Below are 23,631 nucleotides of genomic sequence, written 5' to 3'. Positions count from 1 at the left end.
AATGGATCATCAAAATTATAAAAATATACTTAAAAATTAAGTGAAAGCAGGATTTCTTTATGCTGTATGCATTCAATATGTTTCATGGTTTAAACTGCATACAGTAAACATCAAAAATAAATATTAAATAAAATATAAACAACCAAAAAAAGTAGCTTTAGACACAGCAAAACTAGAAGGTGAAAATGAAGCACATGTTGGGAATTTCAAACCTGTGAAAACCAAAAGATTAAGAGAAAGAGCAAACAGAAGAATGCCAAATTACGAAACATAGTATAAATAAAGGAAGCAAAAGTTTCTTTACCCACTTTACTCCACCAAGATGCAGTGGTTAGTTTTCTGCGCTAAGATCTTGATCTGTATTTCCATTGCATATGCAAATATACAATGCTGTAAGTATTAGTGTAGAAGCAACAGGGCATGATAGACACTGCAGCAGACACATAATTACAATTTAAACATTACACTGAACCTTTTATTTATTTTCTATTCTTTTCTAGCTGTTTCAGATAAGGAGACAGCTTTGGTAACAGCCCTCCTGGTAAACTTGGAACGGACAGTTGAAGCAAATAGCCCTCCAGATCCCAGTGTACTCTTGGCATTAACTTTGGGCAGTAGTATAGACACCGATGCCAAAATCTTGCTGACACAACAACTAAAAGAGGACTTAGCTATGAAAGTGTCTCAAGGTGGGAAAGTTCTGCTATATAACATAAAAGTAACTTAAAGTTGTTATATTTGGCATATATATAGAGGTATAAATGAGTGTGTGTATGTATATTGTGGACCCAATCTTTACTTGTCTTAAATAATCATTCTGTTATATCGAACATCTAACTTTAGTCACATGTTTCTTATTCTCTTGTATCAGATCTGCCCTTTAGCTCTGGCAGACTTGCACTTTACACCCTTGCCCTTCGTTCCTCCTGCTGTGATCCCACTAAAATACCTACTGCTAAAGGAGACATCAATCTTGTATATATGCTAGAGGAAAAAACGCAAGAGGAGATAGCTAGCATCGGTAAGTAGCTTAATAAAAACACATAGTTAAAGGGGATATAAACGTAAAAAAAAACATTTTACCTAATGAACGAATATATAATCTTAAACTATATTACAATATACATTGATGAAAAATGTTCAGTAGTTATATTTGTTAGTAAACCTAATTGCAATGAAAAACTGTATGTGTTCCTTTCAGTACTGCTGGTTCTGACTCTTGAAACAATGTAGGAGAAATCTGATTTCTCTCCCCCCAAGACTCCTTGTCCCAAAATATATTTGCATGCGTCTTTACATATCTGGTAATCATTTAGCTTCTGCTGAATTGTTCTTTTAAGCTGTGCAGATAATAGAAATGGACAGACAGGTTCTGCTTCCTAAAGCAAGTACATTTACAAATAACTTTATAGGGGAAACTAACTCAAATAATGTATTTGTAACATGAAACATTGTGCAATTCTAAGCTACTATATTACAGTCTTGTAATGATTCTAGAGTTATTAACTGCAAATTAATTACAAGACACAAAGCCTGCATAGCAGCCAATCAGATTGTTAATCATTCACTTCTGTCCATGTCCAAGTGGCGTTTACGGTAATATCAGGACCCAGTTGAACTGGCTGTGTTTTTTTAAAGTAAGGAAACCACACAAGCACAGGATGTACATACAAACTCTTTCTAGATAGTGCCCTTACTTTAATTCAACCTAGGACCTCACTGTCCTTTTACACCACCTCAGAAGTGATGAGTGAATCTGTCCCGTTTCGCGAAACAGTGAAAAATCTGAAAAATGTGCTTGTCACACGACTTTCTTGTCGCCCATGTCTATTTCTGGCCCGACTATTTTTGACATGACTATTTAACGCAACCATGCCTGTTTTGACGTGCAGAAGTTTCGCAAAACAATTTGCCAATGGCGAAATGTAGACATTTGTTGCGATTCCATGTCTGCCAGAAAAATTTGCTCATCACTGCAGTATAGTTTATAATGGTGTGAATTTTGATTTGCACAGACTTTGCTATACATTCAGTTCACAACTTTATAAATACATAGTTGCTCAGTGGAGTAACCTACTCCACTGTTTTTTAATTGATAGATATTTTCTGACTGATCCTTATGAACTTAAATTCCAATATTTCTTTTCAATATTTGAATTCTTCTATTCCTGGTTATATACTTTTGGTAGCCCTTAAAAAAGTAAATCTGAGATCAGAACCTTCCCTTGGGGTAGAGGGCTTTACATTTCTACACTTGTGATACCATTATGTTTTCACTTCTGTTTCTTTTTGCCTACTGCCTAACTAAACTTAACTCTTGACAGAAAATACTCAGTCACCACTGACCACCCTTTACCAGGTGGCTCTGGATGTCCTTGCACTTTGTGTCATGTCTAGTCCTGAAGCATTTCAAGCTGCATACACACTTTCCAAAGTTATTCCACCAAATCCATCTGGACATTCGTTTTCTGTTGGTGAGTCAAATAGCCAGCACACAATTTTTGCTTTAATTTACTTTATATATATATATATATATATATATATATATATCTACCCGATTAAGGTTAAACAGACATTTACAATGTTTGACAGTTACACTGAAGTAGCTAATACTCCAATATCAATATCCAGACAAGCTACTGCTTTTCCACATGAAATTAAGAGCACTTTTGTAATTTATTATATAGTACATATTAAATGATAGTAATCTATGGAAAGATGCTAAAGCAGATGTAGCAGTGACAGGCAGACCTCACTAGATGGCTCTGAGCAGAGGACCATCTGTTACTACCACATGTACATTACTGTTTTTTTCCATAGATTTTCATGAGAAACTGACAGGTGGATAGGATCATTTTAACTCTATGTTTTCAGGCTGATTACACCATCTGTCAGAATGCTGCCTTATGCCATAGGATTTTAATTTATTAAAGCAAAGTACTTAATAAGAACACTAAAATGGAATAAGCTTGCTCACAATAGTAAAAAGCACTTAAATGAACTTCTTAGCCTTAAAGGAGAAAGAAAGGCAAAGTCACTTGGGGGTGCCAAAATGTTAGGCACACCCAAATGACTTTAATCGCCTACCTTTTACCCCGGGCTGGTGCCCCTGCTTGGAGAGAACAGCACCAGCCCGGGGTAGCAGCGATTGCTTCCTCCTTTCTGGTCTATCTATTTATCTACAATAAAGCATAGTTTCAAACTATTAGAAACAATAATAACCATACATTTTTTAAAGTATGTTTGCTAAACTGCACTTCAACTACACCATTAACAGACACTGCAGCCATCGGAGTAATGGGATTCACTTGTGTACTTGCCATGGATGGTGTCCCCCCTCAGATGCTGAAGGCAATGAAGATGGCTCATTCCACACTTTTAACTCTGATTCTTAGTGAGCTAAAGAGCGATGGGGTCATTGGAAATATTTACACCACTGGTCTCGCAGGGCAGGTACCATAATCTTTGAGTTAATTCTTATGTTTAGAGTCATGGTAGAGGTACGGGATCTCTTATCTGAAAACCCACTATCCAGAAATCTCCAAATGAAATGAAGGTAATTTTCCATATAGAGTTTTTTAAGCAAAATATATATTTTTAAATTCCTGGAAATAAGAAGAAATTTAGAAATAAAAAGTGTCCCTTTAAGAACTTTTAAATTATATGTATAGTTATATACAGTATAACTATATAGCAGTATTTGGGGGGGGGGCTCTTTGAAGGGGTTGTTCACCTTTTTACAACAGCACAGATCTAACAGTCCACAATTATAGAACAATCTTTGCTATATACATAGTCAACAAAAAATGTGCAGCTGAAGAGATATTCACCTCAGAATCATCCCTCTACTGATCCTTCACTTCTGCACAGACTCTGTGATTAACCCTATAAACACTACAGATGTTTTTTTACTAACATATATGATGCCACACTTAAGGGCACATTTACTAACCCACGAATGGGCCGAATGCGTTTTTTTCGTAATGATCGGTATTTTGCGATTTTTCGGAAAATTGTCGCGACTTTTTCGTAGCCATTACGAAAGTTGCGCAAAATGTTGCGATTTTTTCGTAGCGTTAAAACTTGCGCGAAAAGTCGCGCCTTTTTTCGTAGCCATTCCGAAAGTTGCGCATATTTATATATATTGTTAGTTGAGCAAAATAAACTTTACTTACTCTATATAAATAATATAAATATTGTTTCCTTCCGTCTTGGAATTACTCAATCAAAGCAAGCAGGCAGGCGCCATTTTGTGGGCACTGTTATGAAGACAAGCTTTGTATCACCCCAAAATCTTGTGCATGTGCCAGAATGGGGGACCAGATGCCCATGCCCTTGCACTGGCTACACAGTTAGATGAGGAGGAGGGAGGGGGAAAGTGAGATGTGCAGTGACATCTAGGAAGTGCTGAATGTAAAGCTAAAGTTATTGTCTGCCCCACCTCTATGCCTAAGGCATAGAGGCGGGGCAAGCAATATATGATTGACAGCTGGGATTTTTAAATGCCTTTATAATGGGTTTGGATGTGTTAATATAAAAATGAATTTGGGGTTCATGTTTAATTTGAAAAGGACTTTTATTATACAGCTTTTTATGTCTGGGTGACAGGTCCTCTTTAAATTTGTGATATGTTGAGTCTGTTTGCCTATGCCAATGACCTTTCAATTTATGCAACTGGTTAGGCACAGAGGCAACCAATTGATTGGTCCAGTAGGACAAAAAATAAGGGCAAAGGCCTGGACTTGATAACGTAAAAATATAGGAAGTTCTCAGTGTGTCAGGTTCAAAAGGCATATAGGTGGAATCATGTGGCTCCCCAATAATACCAGCACACAGATTTTTTCCAAGGGAAAAATAAGATAAATGAGTCTAATAAGATAAACCACCCATTTATGTTTTCCACATTTATAGAAATGAATAAATGAAAATGTAATGACATTTTTTAAATACACTAAAATCATTTATATGTTTATATATTTCTGGAATGGCCTACTATGCTCCAGTGTTCAATATTTCATTGAAAGGAAGAAGAATTGCTGACTTCCATTCCCCTTAACACTGGAATTAAACCACTTGCAATTCCACATCAGATATATAACTACAATATAAAAGTACTGTCCATATAAAAAGTTGCCAATACATTTCATGGCATAGTATATTTTTCAGGCTTAGCATACACAGGTATCGGACCCCTTATCTGAAAACCCGTTATCCACAAAGCTCCGAATTTCGGAAAGCCTGTCTCCCATAGACTGCATTTCAATCAAATAATTCAGAATTTTAAAACTGATTTCCCTTTTATCTGTAGTAATAGAACAGTACCTTGTAATTGATCCCAACTAAGATATAAATAATCCTTATTGGATGCAAAACAGTCCTATTGGGGTTAATTAATGTTTTATTGATTTTTTTGTAGACTTAAGGTATGGAGATCCAAATTACGGAAAGACCTCTTATGTGGAATACCCTTGGTCCCGAACATTCTGGATAATGGGTCCTGTACCTGTAAAACATTGCCTAGTGCATATGTTTGACACAAATGACAATGATCAATGCAGATTTTGTGGCTCTGTGTTTTATTTTTCATGAAATTATCTACACATATTTTCAAAAACAGTGTTTTTATTCACAAATGTATCATTATAAAAAATGCTAGTCTGCCATGTGCCATATATTTTCAAAAAGAGGATTTCATTGAAAAATCTATGATAAAAATGTATCATAAAACTCTAGCCCACCATACCCAAGTGACAACAAAACCCAAATGTTTGAGACCATCACTATTTAATTTTGGTTCCTTCTGTCAATGGCTATGCCAACCTAATGCAGTTTTAATGATACATTAACCCTTTCACTACCAAGCATGTACACCGTATGTGCAGAAAAAGGCTTTCAAGCATGTACAGCGTATGTACATGCCGCCTCTGCAGAGACTCAGGAGCAATGGCAGCCCCCTAGGCAACAAGTCAGGGGGACTGTCCTGCATCCATACTGCCCCAGAACAGGTAAGTGGCCTTTATTTGCGCTATTACACACACATACATACATCATAAAGCACACAATTTAGTTTGTTTTTTTTCATTTTGCATATTTTAGCACACTTATAGACAATCATATATACAACTTTTAGATGTGTACACAGTATGACAATGTGACTATAGGATCAGGTATTTTGACTACTAATTACACTGTAATTAGTATTTTGTGACTTATTTTGTTATTTCATTGATTTGCACAATTTTTGTGGTTTTATTGCATTTTTGTTCCTGATCAGTTTTTTGGCATAACTTTGCCTTGTGGTACAAAGAAAGATAGCTTTACCTATTTTGAATTAATCAGAATGTGTACTTTCCAAAAATATATGGTTTTCTGGGGGTCTCTCTATAGTTAGGGGTTTTACGGCACATTAATACACAAGAAATTCATACAAACTATTTTCATTTTGGGGTCTGTACATTCCACATACTTTGGTAAATCTATGCATATTGGGCATCAAACAGTTCAGTAGACCTCTGGTGTTCATATTTGGGGTGATTTGCCTTTGTGTCTAAAAAACTGTGGAAGATAAATGGATGGATAAATGGATTTCTGTTCCATGTGCCCAGAGGCCGCCTCCGATCTCCGCTGACATATGGAGCACTTGGGACAGGACGCGCTGTGTGTCCCATACCCAGCTCTCCGTATGTGAGAAATTTTAAGTGCGGCCTAAATTCATGTCACCCTAGGCCCGGGTAATTGTGGCCTCATGACAAATCTGGGCCTGTTTCCTGGGTAAACTAAAAGTCCACCATGGAAAGGCCCCTAAAGTGAAAGAGTTGTGTTGAAAAACACATGTTGAAAAACTGTCTGCCAATAAAAGTTCCGATTTGATCAAATCAGCTGGCAGTGAAAGGGTTAAAGGTAAGCAATAGATGGCATCAAACATTTAAAATTCTACAACACATTATAGACTTCTTTCAAAATTGATAAAATAGTTGCCAACAAAATATTAAAAAGATAGTAAAAGTTACTTTTTAGTTGAACCTCCTGGCTAAGAGATTATCCAGGCTAAATTTTCTGTTATACAGATGATCGGTGGTGGAGTGGCTTGCTATATTACCAAAGGATCTCTAATTGGGTGAAGATCCTAATGGGCTCTAACCAAGAAAAATCGGCATCAACCCTTTAATGTTTTCATCATAATCATAAATAACAGCCATAACATTTATCATTATACTATAACATATAATGGTTTTCAAAATGGGACACTAGATACTGGGTTCTCTGGTGGGCTTCAGGAGGTCCAGTTGGACACTGTATATTTTTTACTGGGGCTCTTTACTTTCACTCCCAGGATTGGAGTCGGTGATGTCATGAGGTATAAAAAAACAAAATATGTTTGAAACCAAACTTTGGTTGGCAAACATTTGATGAATGTAGTACTTAGTCTCCTTCACACTCATGATGCAGTCATCCCAAATTTTCTTTTACTTTACATAAAGATAATTATTAGAGGTCTAGTGGGTTCTTTATAGAAAGTTAAGCAAGCACTAAAATAAATCTCAGTTTAGCCTGTTTAAAGATTACAAGAACTTTCACTTTATCAACAGGCTATTTTTTTGATATAGGGTAAATTGCAGCTTGACAATATTTCATTCTTTTCTAGGCTCTTACATCAGCACAGTCCTATTATACTCCAGAATACTGGAACTGCCCCTGTACACTACAGCAAGTGTTGCAACAGATTCCTCTGGGAACCTTTGCCCAGCCAGGGCCTGCTTCACAGGTGCTACCCTTCCTAAATGGTAAAAATTACGTGAATGTAAAAGACATTCAGTGCAGTTATAATGGTAAGTATGCAAGAGTGCACTGTAGGATATTTAGTGGTTAGAGGTGACACAGTGGCATGTTCCTGTTAGTTACAGTATGTTCATGGAACTATCCTAGGAACATAGAGCTTTTTGCGCTATCAAAATTGTGTGTTGAAAGTTCTTAGTGTTTGTTCAGCAAGAGTTTGTTAACAGCCAGTAAAGGTTACTGATAATTTCTTATGTTGTAATCATACATTAGATTTGGGTGGAAAGTAAACAGATACAATATAAAAAGAAACCAAGTCTATGCTAAATCAGTACGGACACCATAAGCCAGTTAACATGTTCATGATACTATCCTTGGTGGCTTTCCTGTTGTGTGTGCCATATACAGGAGCACAGAAAGAAGTTTGTAAGTACAATAATTTGCATGTCTCTAGGGAGAGGGTTCTTTATTTCTTGAGTTTAGAAAATCTGTTTAACATTATTTAATGGTTTTTAAGGGATAAAATGTAATTTAATATTAAGAACTGTAAAATCATTGTCCTTTATAAATACTTTAGTTGCAAATATGCCTGTACCTGTAAATAGGTATACTTGTGTATGATTTACTGAAACAGAGGCTTAGTTGTGTCCATACTAGTAAATATTATACTTCGTTTTCTTTGAAAAAAACTGCACTGGCTGTTTTTTCTCAAAAGGCAGTATTGTAATATTGCTTAGTGATGTGTCAAAAAATGGTCATATGTTTTTTTTTGGAGAGAGATTTCAGTTTATAGTTTACGACAGTGATGCATAGGTTTTTTTCACCGGGGATTCCCTTTGTTGCAGGTGGAAAGGCATTTCAGAGAGATTAGTTACCCTCGGTAGCAGAGATCTATAGTAGGCAACTAATCTCTCCATGGGTCACAACCCTAACCTTTCAGGAGACAAGCCTCCCTTTGTCAGAATAATCAGTGTAACTAATCTAACTTTTAAAGCCCAACACAGCCTCTCCCAGTGTACACATGTAGGCAAACCCTGCCTTTCACTTTATGTGGCTAAATAAATGGTCCTAGTAAGTCCCAGTACTGCCCATTGAGGGGTAAAGGAACACATTTAAACCTGAAGTATACCCCCTTGCTCAACATTTAATGGACAGGGCTTGTGCTGAACATACCTTTTGCCTATTGATTTAATCACAGCAAATCTATGGTTTTTGTTATTTATTGAGCTAAACATAACATACAGGGATACTGACCATTTTTGGTCTTTATGAGGCAGATAAGTGGATAACCAGTTTACAACCCTTCCCCCTTTGTTGTGACTGTTTTTATAGCAGGAGTCCATTTTGCAGGTAATCTAATTATTAACCTCACGAGGGCAAAATATGGCGTTGCTAACTAAAAAAAAAACATATTTTTTTGTGATTACAACAACAATCAGAAAGTATGTCCAGCACAAGCCATATTCACTCAACTCATGCTGAACAAAGGAGTATACTGCCTATTTATACAGATGGGCATTAAATCCCTTGCCGCACTTCAGATTTTTTTTTATTTTTGGGTAATGCCATAGACCATGTAATATATTCACTTTTCTATGATTGCATTTTGGGCATGGTAAAAGGTTGAACTCAATGGACACGTCATTTTTTTTTAGCTTAAGTTACAATGTAAGAGTGATTCATGATAGTTTCATAAGGGATTAATATGAGAAATTGAAAAATGTTTTAAAAAATTGCCTATAGGATGACACTGAGAATTCTTTTATGCAATGGCTCAGTGCATTTGGACTGTGGCAGATTTTGTTACATTCTTGCTTGCAGCTAATCCTATCACAGTTGAATACACCATAGTGAATAATCTTGTGGGAGACAACTTTAAAAGCTTTATCCAGATTTCAGTAAATGAGGGTTCCACATTACTGCAAGTCATGGCAAAAGCTGCAGAAGACAATCCAAAGGAATTCAGGTAAGGTTTTTTTTTTTCTCAATCCCTCTTTATGTTTCTAGTTCTCATTATCTCTCATTACCTCTTGCTCTCTTGTGGCTCCAAAATTAAAGTATTTTTGTTGAGGAAATTCCCTCCTAATTTGTAAGCAAAGCAGAAAGTATACTGGAGCAGGGGTGTGCAAAGCCGACCAAGCACCCTAGGCAACCCAGTCAGCCACCTCGTCCACGCACTTGCGTGCGCAGTAATATTGTGGGGCGGGGGAGAGCTCGATGACAAGTGGCAACAGTGGGGACCACTAGTCCAGACTAGGAGTAGGCAGAACAGGTACCTTCCTAGCGCCCCACCCACCGTTGCGCCCTAGGCAGGTGCCTTTTCTGTCTGCCCCTAGTTCCGGCCCTGTTCTGGAGCCCAAAATCATTCTGAATGCTGCCCTGGATGTGCTTAAAAGCCCACTGGGTCGGGTTTTTGCCTCTGGGGTATTCCGTATAAATGGAAATTTAATAGCAATCATGAACTTTCTTCCCAAAATTCTTTCTGATTTGCATACATGGTTAAATTAAATTATTTTTTAATTATGTGAATAGTAAAAAAATGAAGCAAGAAGGGGTGGGAACTTTATTATCACGGGGGGGTAAGTTGGTTGATGAGAACGGGGAAAAAGCTGAAATTTTGAACTCTTATTTTTCATCTGTCTATACATCTGAGGAGCCAGATAATGAAGGCTTCCCTTGTAATATGCCCAGTTCTAGTAATTTAGCTACTGGCGCATGGGTCACTTGGGAGGAAATTCAAAAGAGACTTGAGCATGTAAAGGTAAACAAAGGTCCAGGGCCGGATGGGATTCATGCCAGGGTATTATATGAGCTGAGCACTGTGATTGCCAAACCTCTTCACATAATTTTTCAGGATTCATTGAGGTCCGGCATGGTGCCAAGAGACTGGCGGATTGCTAATGTGGTGCCGTTATTTAAAAAGGGATCCCGTTCTCAGCCTGAAAACTATAGGCCTGTTAGTCTGACATCAGTAGTAGGAAAACTTTTGGAAGGGGTAATAAGGGATAGGGTACTTGAATACATTGCAGTTCACAATACTATTAGTTTGTGCCAGCATGGTTTTATGCGTAACAGATCTTGCCAGACTAATTTAGTTGCCTTTTATGAGGAGGTGAGTAGGAACCTTGATGCTGGAATGGCAGTTGATGTCATCTACTTGGACTTTGCTAAAGCGTTTGATACAGTACCTCACAGAAGGTTAATAATCAAATTGAGGAATATTGGCCTAGAACATAATATTTGTAATTGGATAGAGAACTGGCTGAAGGATAGAGTACAAAGAGTGGTTGTAAATGGAACATTTTCTAATTGGACCAGTGTGGTTAGTGGAGTACCGCAGGGGTCAGTCCTTGGGCCTTTGCTTTTTAACTTGTTTATTAATGACCTGGAGGTGGGCATAGACAGTACTGTTTCTATTTTTGCTGATGACACTAAATTGTGCAAAACTATAAGTTCCATGCAGGATGCTGCTGCTTTGCAGAGCGATTTGACAAAATTAGAAAACTGGGCCGCAGACTGGAAAATGAGGTTCAATGTTGATAAGTGCAAAGTTATGCACTTTGGTAGAAATAATATAAACGCAAACTATCTACTGAATGGTAGTGTGTTGGGGGTTTCCTTAATGGAGAAGGATCTAGGGGTTTTTGTTGATAACAAGTTGTCTAATGCCAGGCAGTGTCATTCTGTGGCTACTAAAGCAAATAAAGTGCTGTCTTGTATAAAAAAGGGCATTGACTCAAGGGATGAGAACATAATTTTGCCCCTTTATAGGTCCCTGGTAAGGCCTCACCTTGAGTATGCAGTGCAGTTTTGGGCTCCAGTCCTTAAGAAGGATATTAATGAGCTGGAGAAAGTGCAAAGACGTGCAACTAAACTGGTTAAGGGGATGGAAGATTTAAGCTATGAGGTGAGACTATCGAGGTTGGGGTTGTTTTCTCTGGAAAAGAGGCGCTTGCGAGGGGACATGATTACTCTGTACAAGTACATTAGAGGGGATTATAGGCAGTTGGGGGATGTTCTTTTTTCCCATAAAAACAATCAACGCACCAGAGGTCACCCCTTTAGATTAGAGGAAAGGAGCTTCCATTTGAAGCAGCGTAGGTGGTTTTTCACGGTGAGGGCAGTGAGGTTATGGAATGCCCTTCCTAGTGATGTGGTAATGGCAGATTCTGTTAATGCCTTTAAGAGGGGCCTGGATGAGTTCTTGATCAATCAGAATATCCAAGGCTATTGTGATACTAATATCTACAGTTAGTACTAGTGGTTGTATTTATAGTTTATGTATGTGAGTGTATAGATTGGTAGGTGTGGGTTGGGTGTGCTGGGTTTACTTGGATGGGTTGAACTTGATGGACACTGGTCTTTTTTCAACCCTATGTAACTATGTAACTATGTAACTATAGTATCTTCTCATTCAATGCTTTTCTTATGTAAGAAATGGAATAGTCAGTAGAGGCTAACAGAGGGTAAGGGTGTGTTTACATAGTAATATACATAGTAGATGAGAGCAAGTAAGTAAAACCTAAGTGTTAGTTGATCCTGTTTCTTTTTCTCTTACAATGCTGAATTTTATAAATATACCCCTTAGCACTGCAATAAGTTTTATCCAACTAACACTTTCAGATGCAGGTATGGGAACCTTTTTCCGGAAACCTGTTATTCAGAAAGCTTCAAATTACAGGATAGTCCTCTTCCATAGGGTCCATTTTAATCAAATAATTCACATTTAAAAAAATATATATTTTTTTTATCTGTAATAATAAAATAGTACCTTGTACTTAATCCTAACTAAATTATAATTAATCCTTATTGGAGGCAAAACAATCCTATTAGCATTAATTATAAATTATATAGATAGCTATATAAAAGTTAAAATTAACAAATTTAGTCATAATGTTTCTGTCCATACTAGGGGCTTTGTCAAGAGAAAAAAAAAACAACAAGCTCAAAGCACCCACTCCCTTGACTACCCAAAGTTTACTTTTCTGTAATCATGTCAACTGAATTTTGAGTGAATAACCCTTGGAACTTACTCCCATATGAAATAAAAGCAAGTAAGTTTGCCCAATGGCAGTAACCCATAACAACCAATAAGATGTTTGCTTTTAAACAAGTGAATTCTACATGCTGATTGGTTGCTATGGTTTACTGCTTCTAATGTATAACTTATATATATAACTTATAAATAACTATAACGTCTAACTTATTTAGATAACCTCATTAAACTTTTCTGCAGATTTATTAAAGGGATCATTCACAAGAGGGTTGTTCATTAACATTTAGTATGATGTGGAGTGTAATATTCTGCGACAATTTGCAATTGGTCTTCATTTTTTATCATTTGTGTTTTAATTAAATATGAATAGGAGAAGGTTTGAATAAAAAAAATAAGCAATAAAACATGACAATAACAATAAAATTGTTATTTTTAACCATGTTGTCACATTTTGTCTTGGCTCGTTAATTCCCCCTTTGTTGTGACTGTTTTGTCCATTAGGTCCACTCTGCAGGGAAATTAAATACCTTAAAAGGACCAAAAATGGTCCTTTAAATAGCAAAAGCCATAGATTATTCATGATTAAAGGCAAAAAATATGGTCAGCACAAACCCTGATGGACAAGGGGGTATACTGCAAGTGTCATTTACTGTGCAAATGTAATGTACAAAGTGCAATATTAGCGATTTGCCATACTTTTTACTAAGAAGGCACCATATACCTTAACAATTCCAGAATAACTGGTACCCCGAAGGAGAGCTGCGCCTGACACATTTGCTGCAATACACACAACTGCGCTTTTGCATTATGATGCAAAATCTATGTATGTTTGTATATATTTATAGCTTTATTTTTATAGTGCTACTTATATATGCTGCACTGTACAGCAGAACAATAAATTTGAAACAAGAAACAAGGGGTTATTACAATAATAGATAAATAAATAGTAAAAAATACAAAAAATATAAAATACTGTTGTATCAAAGAATGCCCAGAGCTATGTGTCTGATAGACAAAAGGATGGAGGTCCCTGCCCTGTAGCGCTTACAATCTAAATGGGAGGGTAAATTACAGACACAAATAGGAGGTTATTAAAAGAGAAGCAAAGGTTAAGACATAGGCGCCTATTTATTAAAGTACAACAGGAACGAATTACAAAAATTTGTATTTGATCGTACTTTGTGTTTTCTGTGACTTTTTCGTATTTTGAACGACTTTTTCGTACTTTGCGTCAAAATCGCATTGTTGTGTGAGTACGAAAGTTTCGGATTCATTCAAGCTTCGGTATCATGACTTTCCTTGGGCCAGGTTGGAGCTGCAGTGTGCCATTGAGTCCTATGGGAGGCTTCCAAAATCATGCACAGAAGGATCAAAGTCAGAAAGGTTTTCCTGCTGTTTACGATCATTCACATACAAAAATTTTGTGACTTTCGTATCACCAATACAATATTATCGTGACTATTATAGTGATATTTGCGATCATCATAAATTATCATATTTAATCCGAATTTTTCCCAATTCGGAATTCAAACTCGTACTTTGATGAATAGACCCCTAAGTAAGCTTTATCCTTGCAGCAGGATCTTGACCAACTGGCAATCTGGGCGGCTAAGTGGCAGATGAGATTTAATGTGGATAAATGTAAGGTCATGCACCTGGGATGTAAAAATATGCAAGCTGCTTATACCCTTAATGGGACTGCACTAGGCAAATCCATAAAGGAGAAGGACCTTGGAGTCCTTGTAAATAATAAACTTGATTATACTTGTTATTCTTCCCCTTGACAGAGTGCTGGTAAGGCCCCATCTAGAATATGCTGTTCAGTTCTGGTCTCCAGTTCTCAAACGAATCAAAAATGATTGAGTTAGAGAGGGTCCAGAGAAGGGCAACTAAGTTGGTAAAGGGTATGGAAAGTCTCAGTTATGAAGAAAGACTGGCCAAGTTGGGTCTGTTTACACTGGAGAAGAGGCGCTTAAGAGGGGACATGATAAATATGTATAAATATATAAGGGGATCATATAATAACCTTTCTAATGTTTTATTTACCAGTAGGTCCTTCCAACGGACACGAGGGCACCCACTTCGTTTAAAAGAATGGAGGTTCCATTTAAATATTCGGAAAGTATTCTTACTGTGAGAGCTGTAAAGCTGTGGAATTCCCTCCCCGAATCAGTCGTGCTGGCTGATACATTATATAACTTTAAGAAGGGGCTGGATGGATTCTTAGCAAGTGAGGGAATACAGGGTTATGGGAGATAGCTCTTAGTACAAGTTGATCCAGGGAATGGTCCAATTGCCATCTTGGAGTCAGGAAGGAATTTTTTCCCCTCTGCGGCAAATTAGAGAGGCTTCAGATGGGGTTTTTTGCCTTCCTCTGGATCAATTAGAAGTTAGGCAGGTTATATATAGGCATTATGGTTGAACGTGATGGAGGTTTGTCTTTTTTCAACCCAACTTACTATGTTACTACTATGTTACTAAGTTCAACCCTTCTATGTAAACTCAGCACACACAAACCTATACTGACCTATCTATACACTCACATACATAAACCATATATACCAACATCAATACTAACTGTAGATATTAGTATCACAATAGCCTTGTATACTATGCTTGTTCATTAACTCATCCAGGCCCCTATTAAAGGCATACAAGGAGAAGGAAAGGCAAAGTCACTTGGGGGTGCTAAAATGTTAGGCACCCCCAAGTGACTTTAATTGCTTACCTTGTACCCCAGGCAGGTGCCCCTGTTAGGAGAAAACATCACCAGCCCGGGGTACCTGCGAGCGAGCGATTCCTTCTTCCTGCTTCGTTTTGCCGGGATGCCATGACCGGCGCATGCGCAGTAGAGTGAAAAGCCGACTTCTCTGTTAAAGTACGGCTTTTTCACTCTACTGCGCATGCACGTGCACGCGAACAGGAAGAAGGAAGTGCTTCAGCTACCCCAGGCATTTTCTGGAAAAGGAAGCAGGAAGTGCTCCCTACAGGTACCCCGGGCTGGTGCCCCTGTTCGGAGAGAACAGCACCAGCCCGGGGTACCTGTAGGGAGCACTTCCTCCTTCCTGCTTCCTTTTCCAGAAAATGCCTGGGGAAGCTGCAGCACTTCCTTCTTCCTGTTCGCATGCACGTGCATGCGCAGTAGAGTAAAAGGTAGGCAATTTAAGTCACTTGGGGGTGCCTAACATTTTGACATCCCCAAGTGACTTTGCCTTTCCTTCTCCTTTAATAGCCATCACAACATCACTAGAAAGGGCATTCCACAACATCACTGCCCTCACCGTGAAACCCCCCCCCTATGCTGCTTCAAATGAAAGTTCCTCTAATCTAAAGGGGTGGCCTCTGGTGCACTGAATGTTTTTATGGGAAAAAAAACACCCCCTATCTGCCTATAATCCCCTCTAATGTACTTGTACACAGTAATCATGTCCCCTCACAAGCGCCTTTTTTACAGAGAAAACAACTCCAATCTTGAAAGTCTAACTTCATTGTTTAAATCTTCCATCCCCTTTACCAGTTTAGTTGCACGTCTTTGCACTGTCTCCAGCTCATTAATATCCTTCTTAAGGACTGTACCCCAAAACTGCACTGCATACTCAAGGTGAGGCCTTACCAGGGACCTATAAAGATGCAAAATGATGTTTTCATCTCTTGAGTCAATGCCCTTTTTATACAAGACAGCATTTTATTTGCTTTAGTGGCCACAGAATGACACTGCCTGGAATTAGACAACTTGTTATCAACAAAAATCCCCAGATCCTTCTCAATTAAGGATACCCTCAACAAACTACCATTTAGTGTATAACTCTCATTTATATTATTCCTACCAAAGTACATAACTTTGCACTGAACCTCATTTTCCATTTTGCTGCCTAGTTCTCCAATTTTGTCAAATTGCTCTGCAAAATGGCAGCATCCGGCATCAATATCCTTCCTTTACTCTGCAAGAAAAAAAAACGCCGGGTTTTACTATAAAATTAAAATGAGAATATATTAATAAACATTCAAAACCAAAAGGTATTTGGGTTCATTTCCTAATAATGGGCAAATAATAATTTGCTTTAATGCAGTAACCCACGGTGAGTCTTTTTGCCGTCATTGTTCCTGTGTCATTTTTTCTTGTTTGTGAACAAAGTTAAAGGGTATATTCAACTTTTGAATATGAACAGTACACCTTTTCGCAACTGACTTTTTTTTTACATTTTTTTAAATATATAATTTTCAAGATAACTACCATTAAAGTTCTCTGTCATCAGTCCTAATGTTTCTCAGATTCTACCTTAGCCAGGGGTTTGACCTTCCTTTCCAGTTTAATTTGTAGATCATTAAGCTAACAGCCTTATTTGTGCCAGCCAATCTTATCAAAGACATACAGTGGCCAGGCTTCATTGAAAAACTTCAATGGGTGCATGTGACAAACCTCAGGGTTGGCAAAGGGCATTTATGTTGCAAATGCTTAATAAAAAAAATGAATATCAATTGTTAAAAGGTTTTTAATGACATTGGCTGTTCATATTTGGATAGGATAGAAAATGGAGACTGCACACATGCAGATTATGGCTGGAGAGTTTACCCTGTTTAATATGCCAGTGAACTACACAAGCTCAATGGCATAATAAATGGGGTAAGGTCCCCAGCCATAATTTGAATGTGTTTGGTCTCCATTTTCTATTCTATTCATTATTTTGGACGTGGCCATACATCTAGGACATCAAGTACATTATCATATCCAAGGGACTGTACAGTTGTATATTTTATTTGCTATTTGGACTTTCTGTTCATATTTGGTATGTTGTTCAAAGGTGAACATCCCCATCTTAATTGTATCAGTGGGTTACCAGCCAGATACAAATTTGGCCAGGGATAGGAAATAAGCTTGAATGTCTTTTGAAACTCATTTGTGAACACTCAAATTTGACTAGCTTCTGCCCCAAGTGTTAAGTAAATAGCTTAAATGCAATCTGAGCCCACAGGCCAGATTTCAGTCAGAACATGAACACTTTGTCATTCAGTCCAGTTACTGTATACACAGAAGCAGGTTGAATCAATGTGTTCTCACTGTAAAGACACACCTAAGGCTCATTTACTAAAAGGCCCAAGGGGTGACATGAAAAGTGTAAAGGTCGGTGGCACAGTTTCACATGCATAGAACTTGTGCTCAGCATTAATAACTTATCTTCAGATACAGTCACTAGCACATTCAGACACTGAGAAACATTTAACTACTGACATGTAGGAGCAAATTCACCCATATTTCATGAGATATACTAGCACTTTCGGGACGATTTATAATTTCTAGAACCTTATTTAAGAAAGCCTGATTGTGGAAAAATATCTTAGCTAACAAGGTTTATTTCCCCAAATCCTTGCGTGTTCCTTATCTCATGTGGGGTTTCCTTTATGATTGCTGGAGCTGAAAATGTCTTTATTTACTATATATGTGTATATATTGAACAAGAGCCTTGTCTATCATCCTCCTGTATTTCGGAGGCAATTGCAAGATCTTTCAAAGTTTCCTAAATAATAATCCTAACACTGGACATACATTTTGCCTCCTAGTTTTAAAACAGAAGAAACCTCTTTTGGACCATTTGTAACAACTATTAATCATCTCAGTGGAAGCAACAATGACAAAACATTCTGGCAGTTTTTTAGTGGATCCACGCCTTTAAATGAAGGTTATAAACAATGATTTGTGTTTTATTATGTCTCTTCCTCTGCCTATCTGTCCTTATGCATAAAATGGAATAGTATTTTTAGAATAAAAATTATCATTTCAATTTTTTTTCAATTTCAATATTTCAATATACTAACATCCTAAAATATTACTGAAATCCCAACAGGAAAACAAAAGTTGCAGTTTCCCCTTTTTTTTACCATTACAAGTCCTACAGATTGGACCTGTCATAGTGCTGCTGTAATTGATACAGCTCCCTGCATTCATCTACCCTTTTGCCTGTTTAATATGTCCTTTTTGGTTAAATTGGGCCCCTTACCTTCTTTAGAGCCTGTTGGGATGTTCGATAAATCTACCCCTAAATTTACATGTAAACTGAGTGCTATTTGATAAATGAATTTCAGTTTTTTTAAAAGAGTAACATTTTATTTGTTTTATTATTAATCGTTTGTAGTACAGTTGCTTAAAGTGATACTGACAGCAAAAAAGTACTTTTCAAAATATGATTCTACATCCAAACATACCTATAGGCCATGCTGACCATTTTTTCCTGAAAGTTTTGTTTTTCTAAGTAAATCCTGTTAAAGATAGCTGGCCCCGACTGTCTGGCAAGCCGACTGTAGCTTCTGAAGCCGTCTGTCAGAAGTGGAGTAGCTGACGTCAAAAAACTGGGAGGATCCCAACATTACTTTAAGCAGCGTAACTAAACATGACCATGTGACCTCCCTTCCCAATGCTTGTGAGCCTGCAGCATTTACCTGTGGATGTGTTCTCTCGCTGTTTGTGAGTTTATTTTGCAGCTTTTTATGGTTCTCTTTCCCCTTTCTCTCACATTCTTGCAGTCCTTAGCCTGCTTCAAAAGGACTCTCCACATCCGCATTACACGCACAGAGAATTAGCAGACGCCATCAATCTTTCACAGTTGAGGTCCGATTCCAACCACAATACAAGCTTGGAGAACGGTTACTTCAGCTTTACTCTGATTGATGGTTTCTGTTAATTCTCTGTACGTGTAATGCGGAGGGGGAGAGTCCTTTTGAAGCAGACAACGGACAGCAAGAGCAAAGTTTATTTCTATGTGTGTGTGTAACAGAAGGGAGAAGGAGAGCCCCCTAAAAGCAGGCAATGTGATTGGGTGATTTTTTTTGATGGAGGCGTTTACATGGCAGTGCAGAAGAGCAAACATGGCTGCCTTGTGGAGTAGTAGTTGATCTGCTCCTAATAGTAATGTGACCAAACTGGATTTTTTTAAAATAACAGTTTAGAAGCTCATAACATAAACACAATGGCAGGTGTAAAAAATAAAAACGGGTTTAATAGGTGTCAGTATCACTTTAATACAAGTAAATTAAAGCATTCAATATAAAAATTATTTCCACAGGAGCCCTATATATTTTACAATAATTGCTAAGCAGATATTTTGGGATTACATTTTATTTCTTGTTTGACATTCCAGTACAAACCAAGGGTTCTAGCACTTATGGAATTTGATTATGCTGTTATAAAAATGGCCCTTATGGGAGAATGCTGTAATGGACATTGCAAAAAAGGAGCAATTCTAACAAAAATGAAGCCTTCACAAGTACAAATTTGCCACAGAAACAGTATAATAACATGCTCCATTTAAATGCTCCCTTAAGGGTTTAACTTAATAAAAGTTGAAAAGTTTGCAAAAGATCTAGTAACCAGTCAGATGTTTGCCTTAAACAGGTGTCCAGTAAATGATATCTGTTGGTTAGGTGCTATCTAATTACATACTTTTTGTCATTCTAGGTGTTGGAGTGTACAAACCAAGCAACAAGGAGCATATCTTAGCTATATTTAGCAAATACTGATTTATTGTTTAAATAAATTTGTGTTAATTCTTTTGTTTTTACTTTGTTCTACCTTTGTTTTTCCTTTTGCAACTCCAGATGCAAAACCACATACTAAAAAGATTGCATCCTGGAAAATAGTCACTTCTATAGTCACTTATTCTAACAAAGAGATATAGTTGTTTTCCTTAGTGTAATAAATATAGTCGGCCAACTGTAATTCCATAGTGCAGGCTGTATAGGCTTCAAAGACTTGAATACATGTAGGGTAGCTTAATGCCTGTCCTCTTTTGGTCACTGTGTCTGAACAATAAAGATATCAGGGTTGCCATATCATCTTAAATGTGTGAAAAGTCTTTGCTTTTATTACTTATAATTACTGTAATTAAATTAATGTAACCATATACCACGAAAGGGGGTGTTCATATTTCCTCTCTCTTAAAGGGGATCAAACTGTAAAAAAACTAATTGATACAAACTTATTCAAAGTGCTCCTTTGGGCACTTTTGTTAATAAAATGTAAATTGTAAAAATCACTTTAAGTTTATATTAATCAGGTTTTCGATTAGCTATAGATAAAATCTAATATCTAAAAACATAAAAGGGATCAAGATAGGGTTTCTTCTGAATAGGAGTGATTGGTGCATGATTTTATTTGGAAATGTAGAATTATGGCACAGATGGGTTAGGGCAGTGCAGTCCAACTGATTATATTATATTCGAGGGCTGGATTAATTAATTAATTAATTAACTGGAAAATAATTATGTCATACAGAGAAGTCTATGGAGCTCTTGAGGAGACTGGGGGCCATACAAATCATTTAGAGGGCCACATTTGGCCTGCAGGCCTCCAGTTGTACAAATATTGGTTAGGGCTTTTATTAAGCTCAGCAATATCTTTTTTTTTTTTTAATTGCTTTTATTTTTCAAACACAACAAGGTATAAAAGGTGGAAGAGAGAGAAAGGGGCTCGGCAATATCTTAAGCAGTGACTGAGGAAAATGGAGGGGTAGGGAAAGGGAGAATAGTGAACTAAGTAGAGAAAAGCTCTACTCTGCCAATGAATCACAGCCAGGGAATGCAGAAAATGGCAGGATTTTTTGTATCTGAGAAAATTACTGCTGATTCTGTAGACACTTTGATCCTTGGAGGAAAATATACTGGACAACTAAACTTGTGTGAGTTGCCTTGTTCTTTTAATTCTAGACTAGTGTGCTATTTATGAGAAAGGAAATATATCATCCCTTTTTCATGTCATAGGATTACTTCAATTTATTTACAGTAATAAGTAAATGCATGGACACCTTAAAGGAAAACTATACCACAGAACAATGTAGGTCTCTATAAAAATATATTGCATAACAATGCAGAAACAAGCTCATATGTAAAACCCCGTTTCAACTAAATAAACAAAAAGCATTTTTATAAAAATATACTTTATTAGTAGTATGTGCTATTGGGTACTCCTAAATAGAAAATTGTCATTTTAAGAATTAAGGGCCGTTTCCTGGGATCATAGGATTCACAAACAAGCCAAGGCACACATACATGCTAGGAAATGCACACTTTTATCACAGGAATAGCAGTAGTCGTGGTTATGTAGAATCTTACCCCCAATTGAAGTGGGTCCAGGTGCTCATGCCCCAGACCTTCAGCTTAGGGAGCCATACAGGAATACACAGGAAAAAACAGCAGGCAGGCACTTCTGGTATCCACAATGCATCAGAAAGTCAAGAGAAGCAGCTTGTAATATTCATAAAAGTTTATATACAGTGGAGGAAATAATTATTTGACCCCTCACTGATTTTGTAAGTTTGTCCAATGACAAAGAAATGAAAAGTCTCAGAACAGTATCATTTCAATGGTAGGTTTATTTTAACAGTGGCAGATAGATTTAAATAAAAGATAGCAACTGATTTGCATTTCATTGAGTGAAATAAGTTTTTGAACCCTCTAACAAAAAAAAGACATAATACTTAGTGGAAAAACCCTTGTTTGCAAGCACAGAGGTCAAACGTTTCTTGTAATTGATGACCAAGTTTGCGCACATTTTAGGAGGAATGTTGGTCCACTCCTCTTTGCAGATCATCTCTAAATCCCTAAGGTTTCGAGGCTGTCTCTGTGCAACTCTGAGCTTGAGCTCCCTCCATAGGTTTTCTATTGGATTAAGGTCCGGAGACTGACTAGGCCACTCCATGACCTTAATGTGCTTCTTCTTGAGCCACTCCTTTGTTGCCTTTGCTGTATGTTTTGGGTCATTGTCGTGCTGGAACACCCATCCACAACCCATTTTCAGTTTCCTGGCAGAGGGAAGGAGGTTGTCGTTCAGGATTTCACGATACATGGCTCCGTCCATTTTCCCGTTAATGCGAATAAGTTGTCCTGTGCCCTTAGCAGAAAAACACCCCCAAAGCAAGATGTTTCCACCCCCATGCTTGACGGTGGGGACGGTGTTTTGGGGGTCATAGGCAGCATTTTTCTTCCTCCAAACACAGCGAGTTGAGTTAATGCCAAAGAGCTCTATTTTGGTCTCATCAGACCACAGCACCTTCTCCCAGTCACTCACAGAATCATTCAGGTGTTCGTTGGCAAACTTCAGACGGGCCTACACATGTGCCACACTTGAGCAGGGGGACCTTGCGAGCCCTGCAGGATTTTAATCCATTGCGGTGTAATGTGTTTCCAATGGTTTTCTTGGTGACTGTGGTCCCTGCTAATTTGAGGTCATTAACTAACTCCTCCCGTGTAGTTCTAGGATGCTTTTTCACCTTTCTCCGAATCATTGACACCCCACGAGGTGAGATCTTGCGTGGAGCCCCAGAGCGAGGTCGATTGATGGTCATTTTGTGCTCCTTCCATTTTCGAACAATCACACCAACAGTTGTCACCTTCTCTCCCAGCTTCTTGCTAATGGTTTTGTAGCCCATTCCAGCCTTGTGCAGGTCTACAATTTTGTCTCTGACATCCTTGGACAGCTCTTTGGTCTTTCCCATGTTGGAGAGTTTGGAGTCTGCTTGATTGATTGATTCTGTGGACAGGTGTCTTTTATACAGGTGACTAGTTAAGACAGGTGTCCTTAATGAGGTTGACTAATTGAGTAGAAGTGTCTAACCACTCTGTGGGAGCCAGAACTCTTAATGGTTGGTAGGGGTTCAAAAACTTATTTCACTCAATGAAATGCAAATCAGTTGCTATCTTTTATTTAAAGTTAATTTTTCGATTTTCCTTTTGATGTGCTATCTGCCACTGTTAAAATAAACCTACCATTGAAATGATACTGTTCTGAGACTTTTCATTTCTTTGTCATTGGACAAACTTACAAAATCAGTGAAGGGTCAAATAATTATTTCCTCCACTGTAATCCATAA

The 23,631-nt window shown here is 37.6% G+C and overlaps 1 protein-coding gene across 1 annotated transcript; it reads left to right on the top strand.

Annotated features, from left to right (window-relative positions):
• The first annotated feature begins 318 nt into the window (after positions 1 to 318).
• Positions 319 to 20,789, top strand: cblif (cobalamin binding intrinsic factor). Its single transcript, XM_031906597.1, has 9 exons — positions 319 to 392; positions 501 to 689; positions 872 to 1,021; positions 2,325 to 2,474; positions 3,278 to 3,453; positions 7,646 to 7,829; positions 9,598 to 9,742; positions 18,332 to 18,450; positions 20,223 to 20,789. Exons 1-9 carry the CDS (start codon positions 323 to 325, stop codon positions 20,282 to 20,284), a joined length of 1,245 nt encoding a protein of 414 aa, XP_031762457.1. The 5' UTR covers positions 319 to 322; the 3' UTR covers positions 20,285 to 20,789.
• The last annotated feature ends 2,842 nt before the right edge of the window (positions 20,790 to 23,631 follow it).

Source organism: Xenopus tropicalis, chromosome 7 (assembly GCF_000004195.4).
Source record: "Xenopus tropicalis strain Nigerian chromosome 7, UCB_Xtro_10.0, whole genome shotgun sequence".
NCBI lineage: Eukaryota > Metazoa > Chordata > Amphibia > Anura > Pipidae > Xenopus > Xenopus tropicalis.
This window is presented reverse-complemented; position numbering and strand designations above follow the sequence as displayed.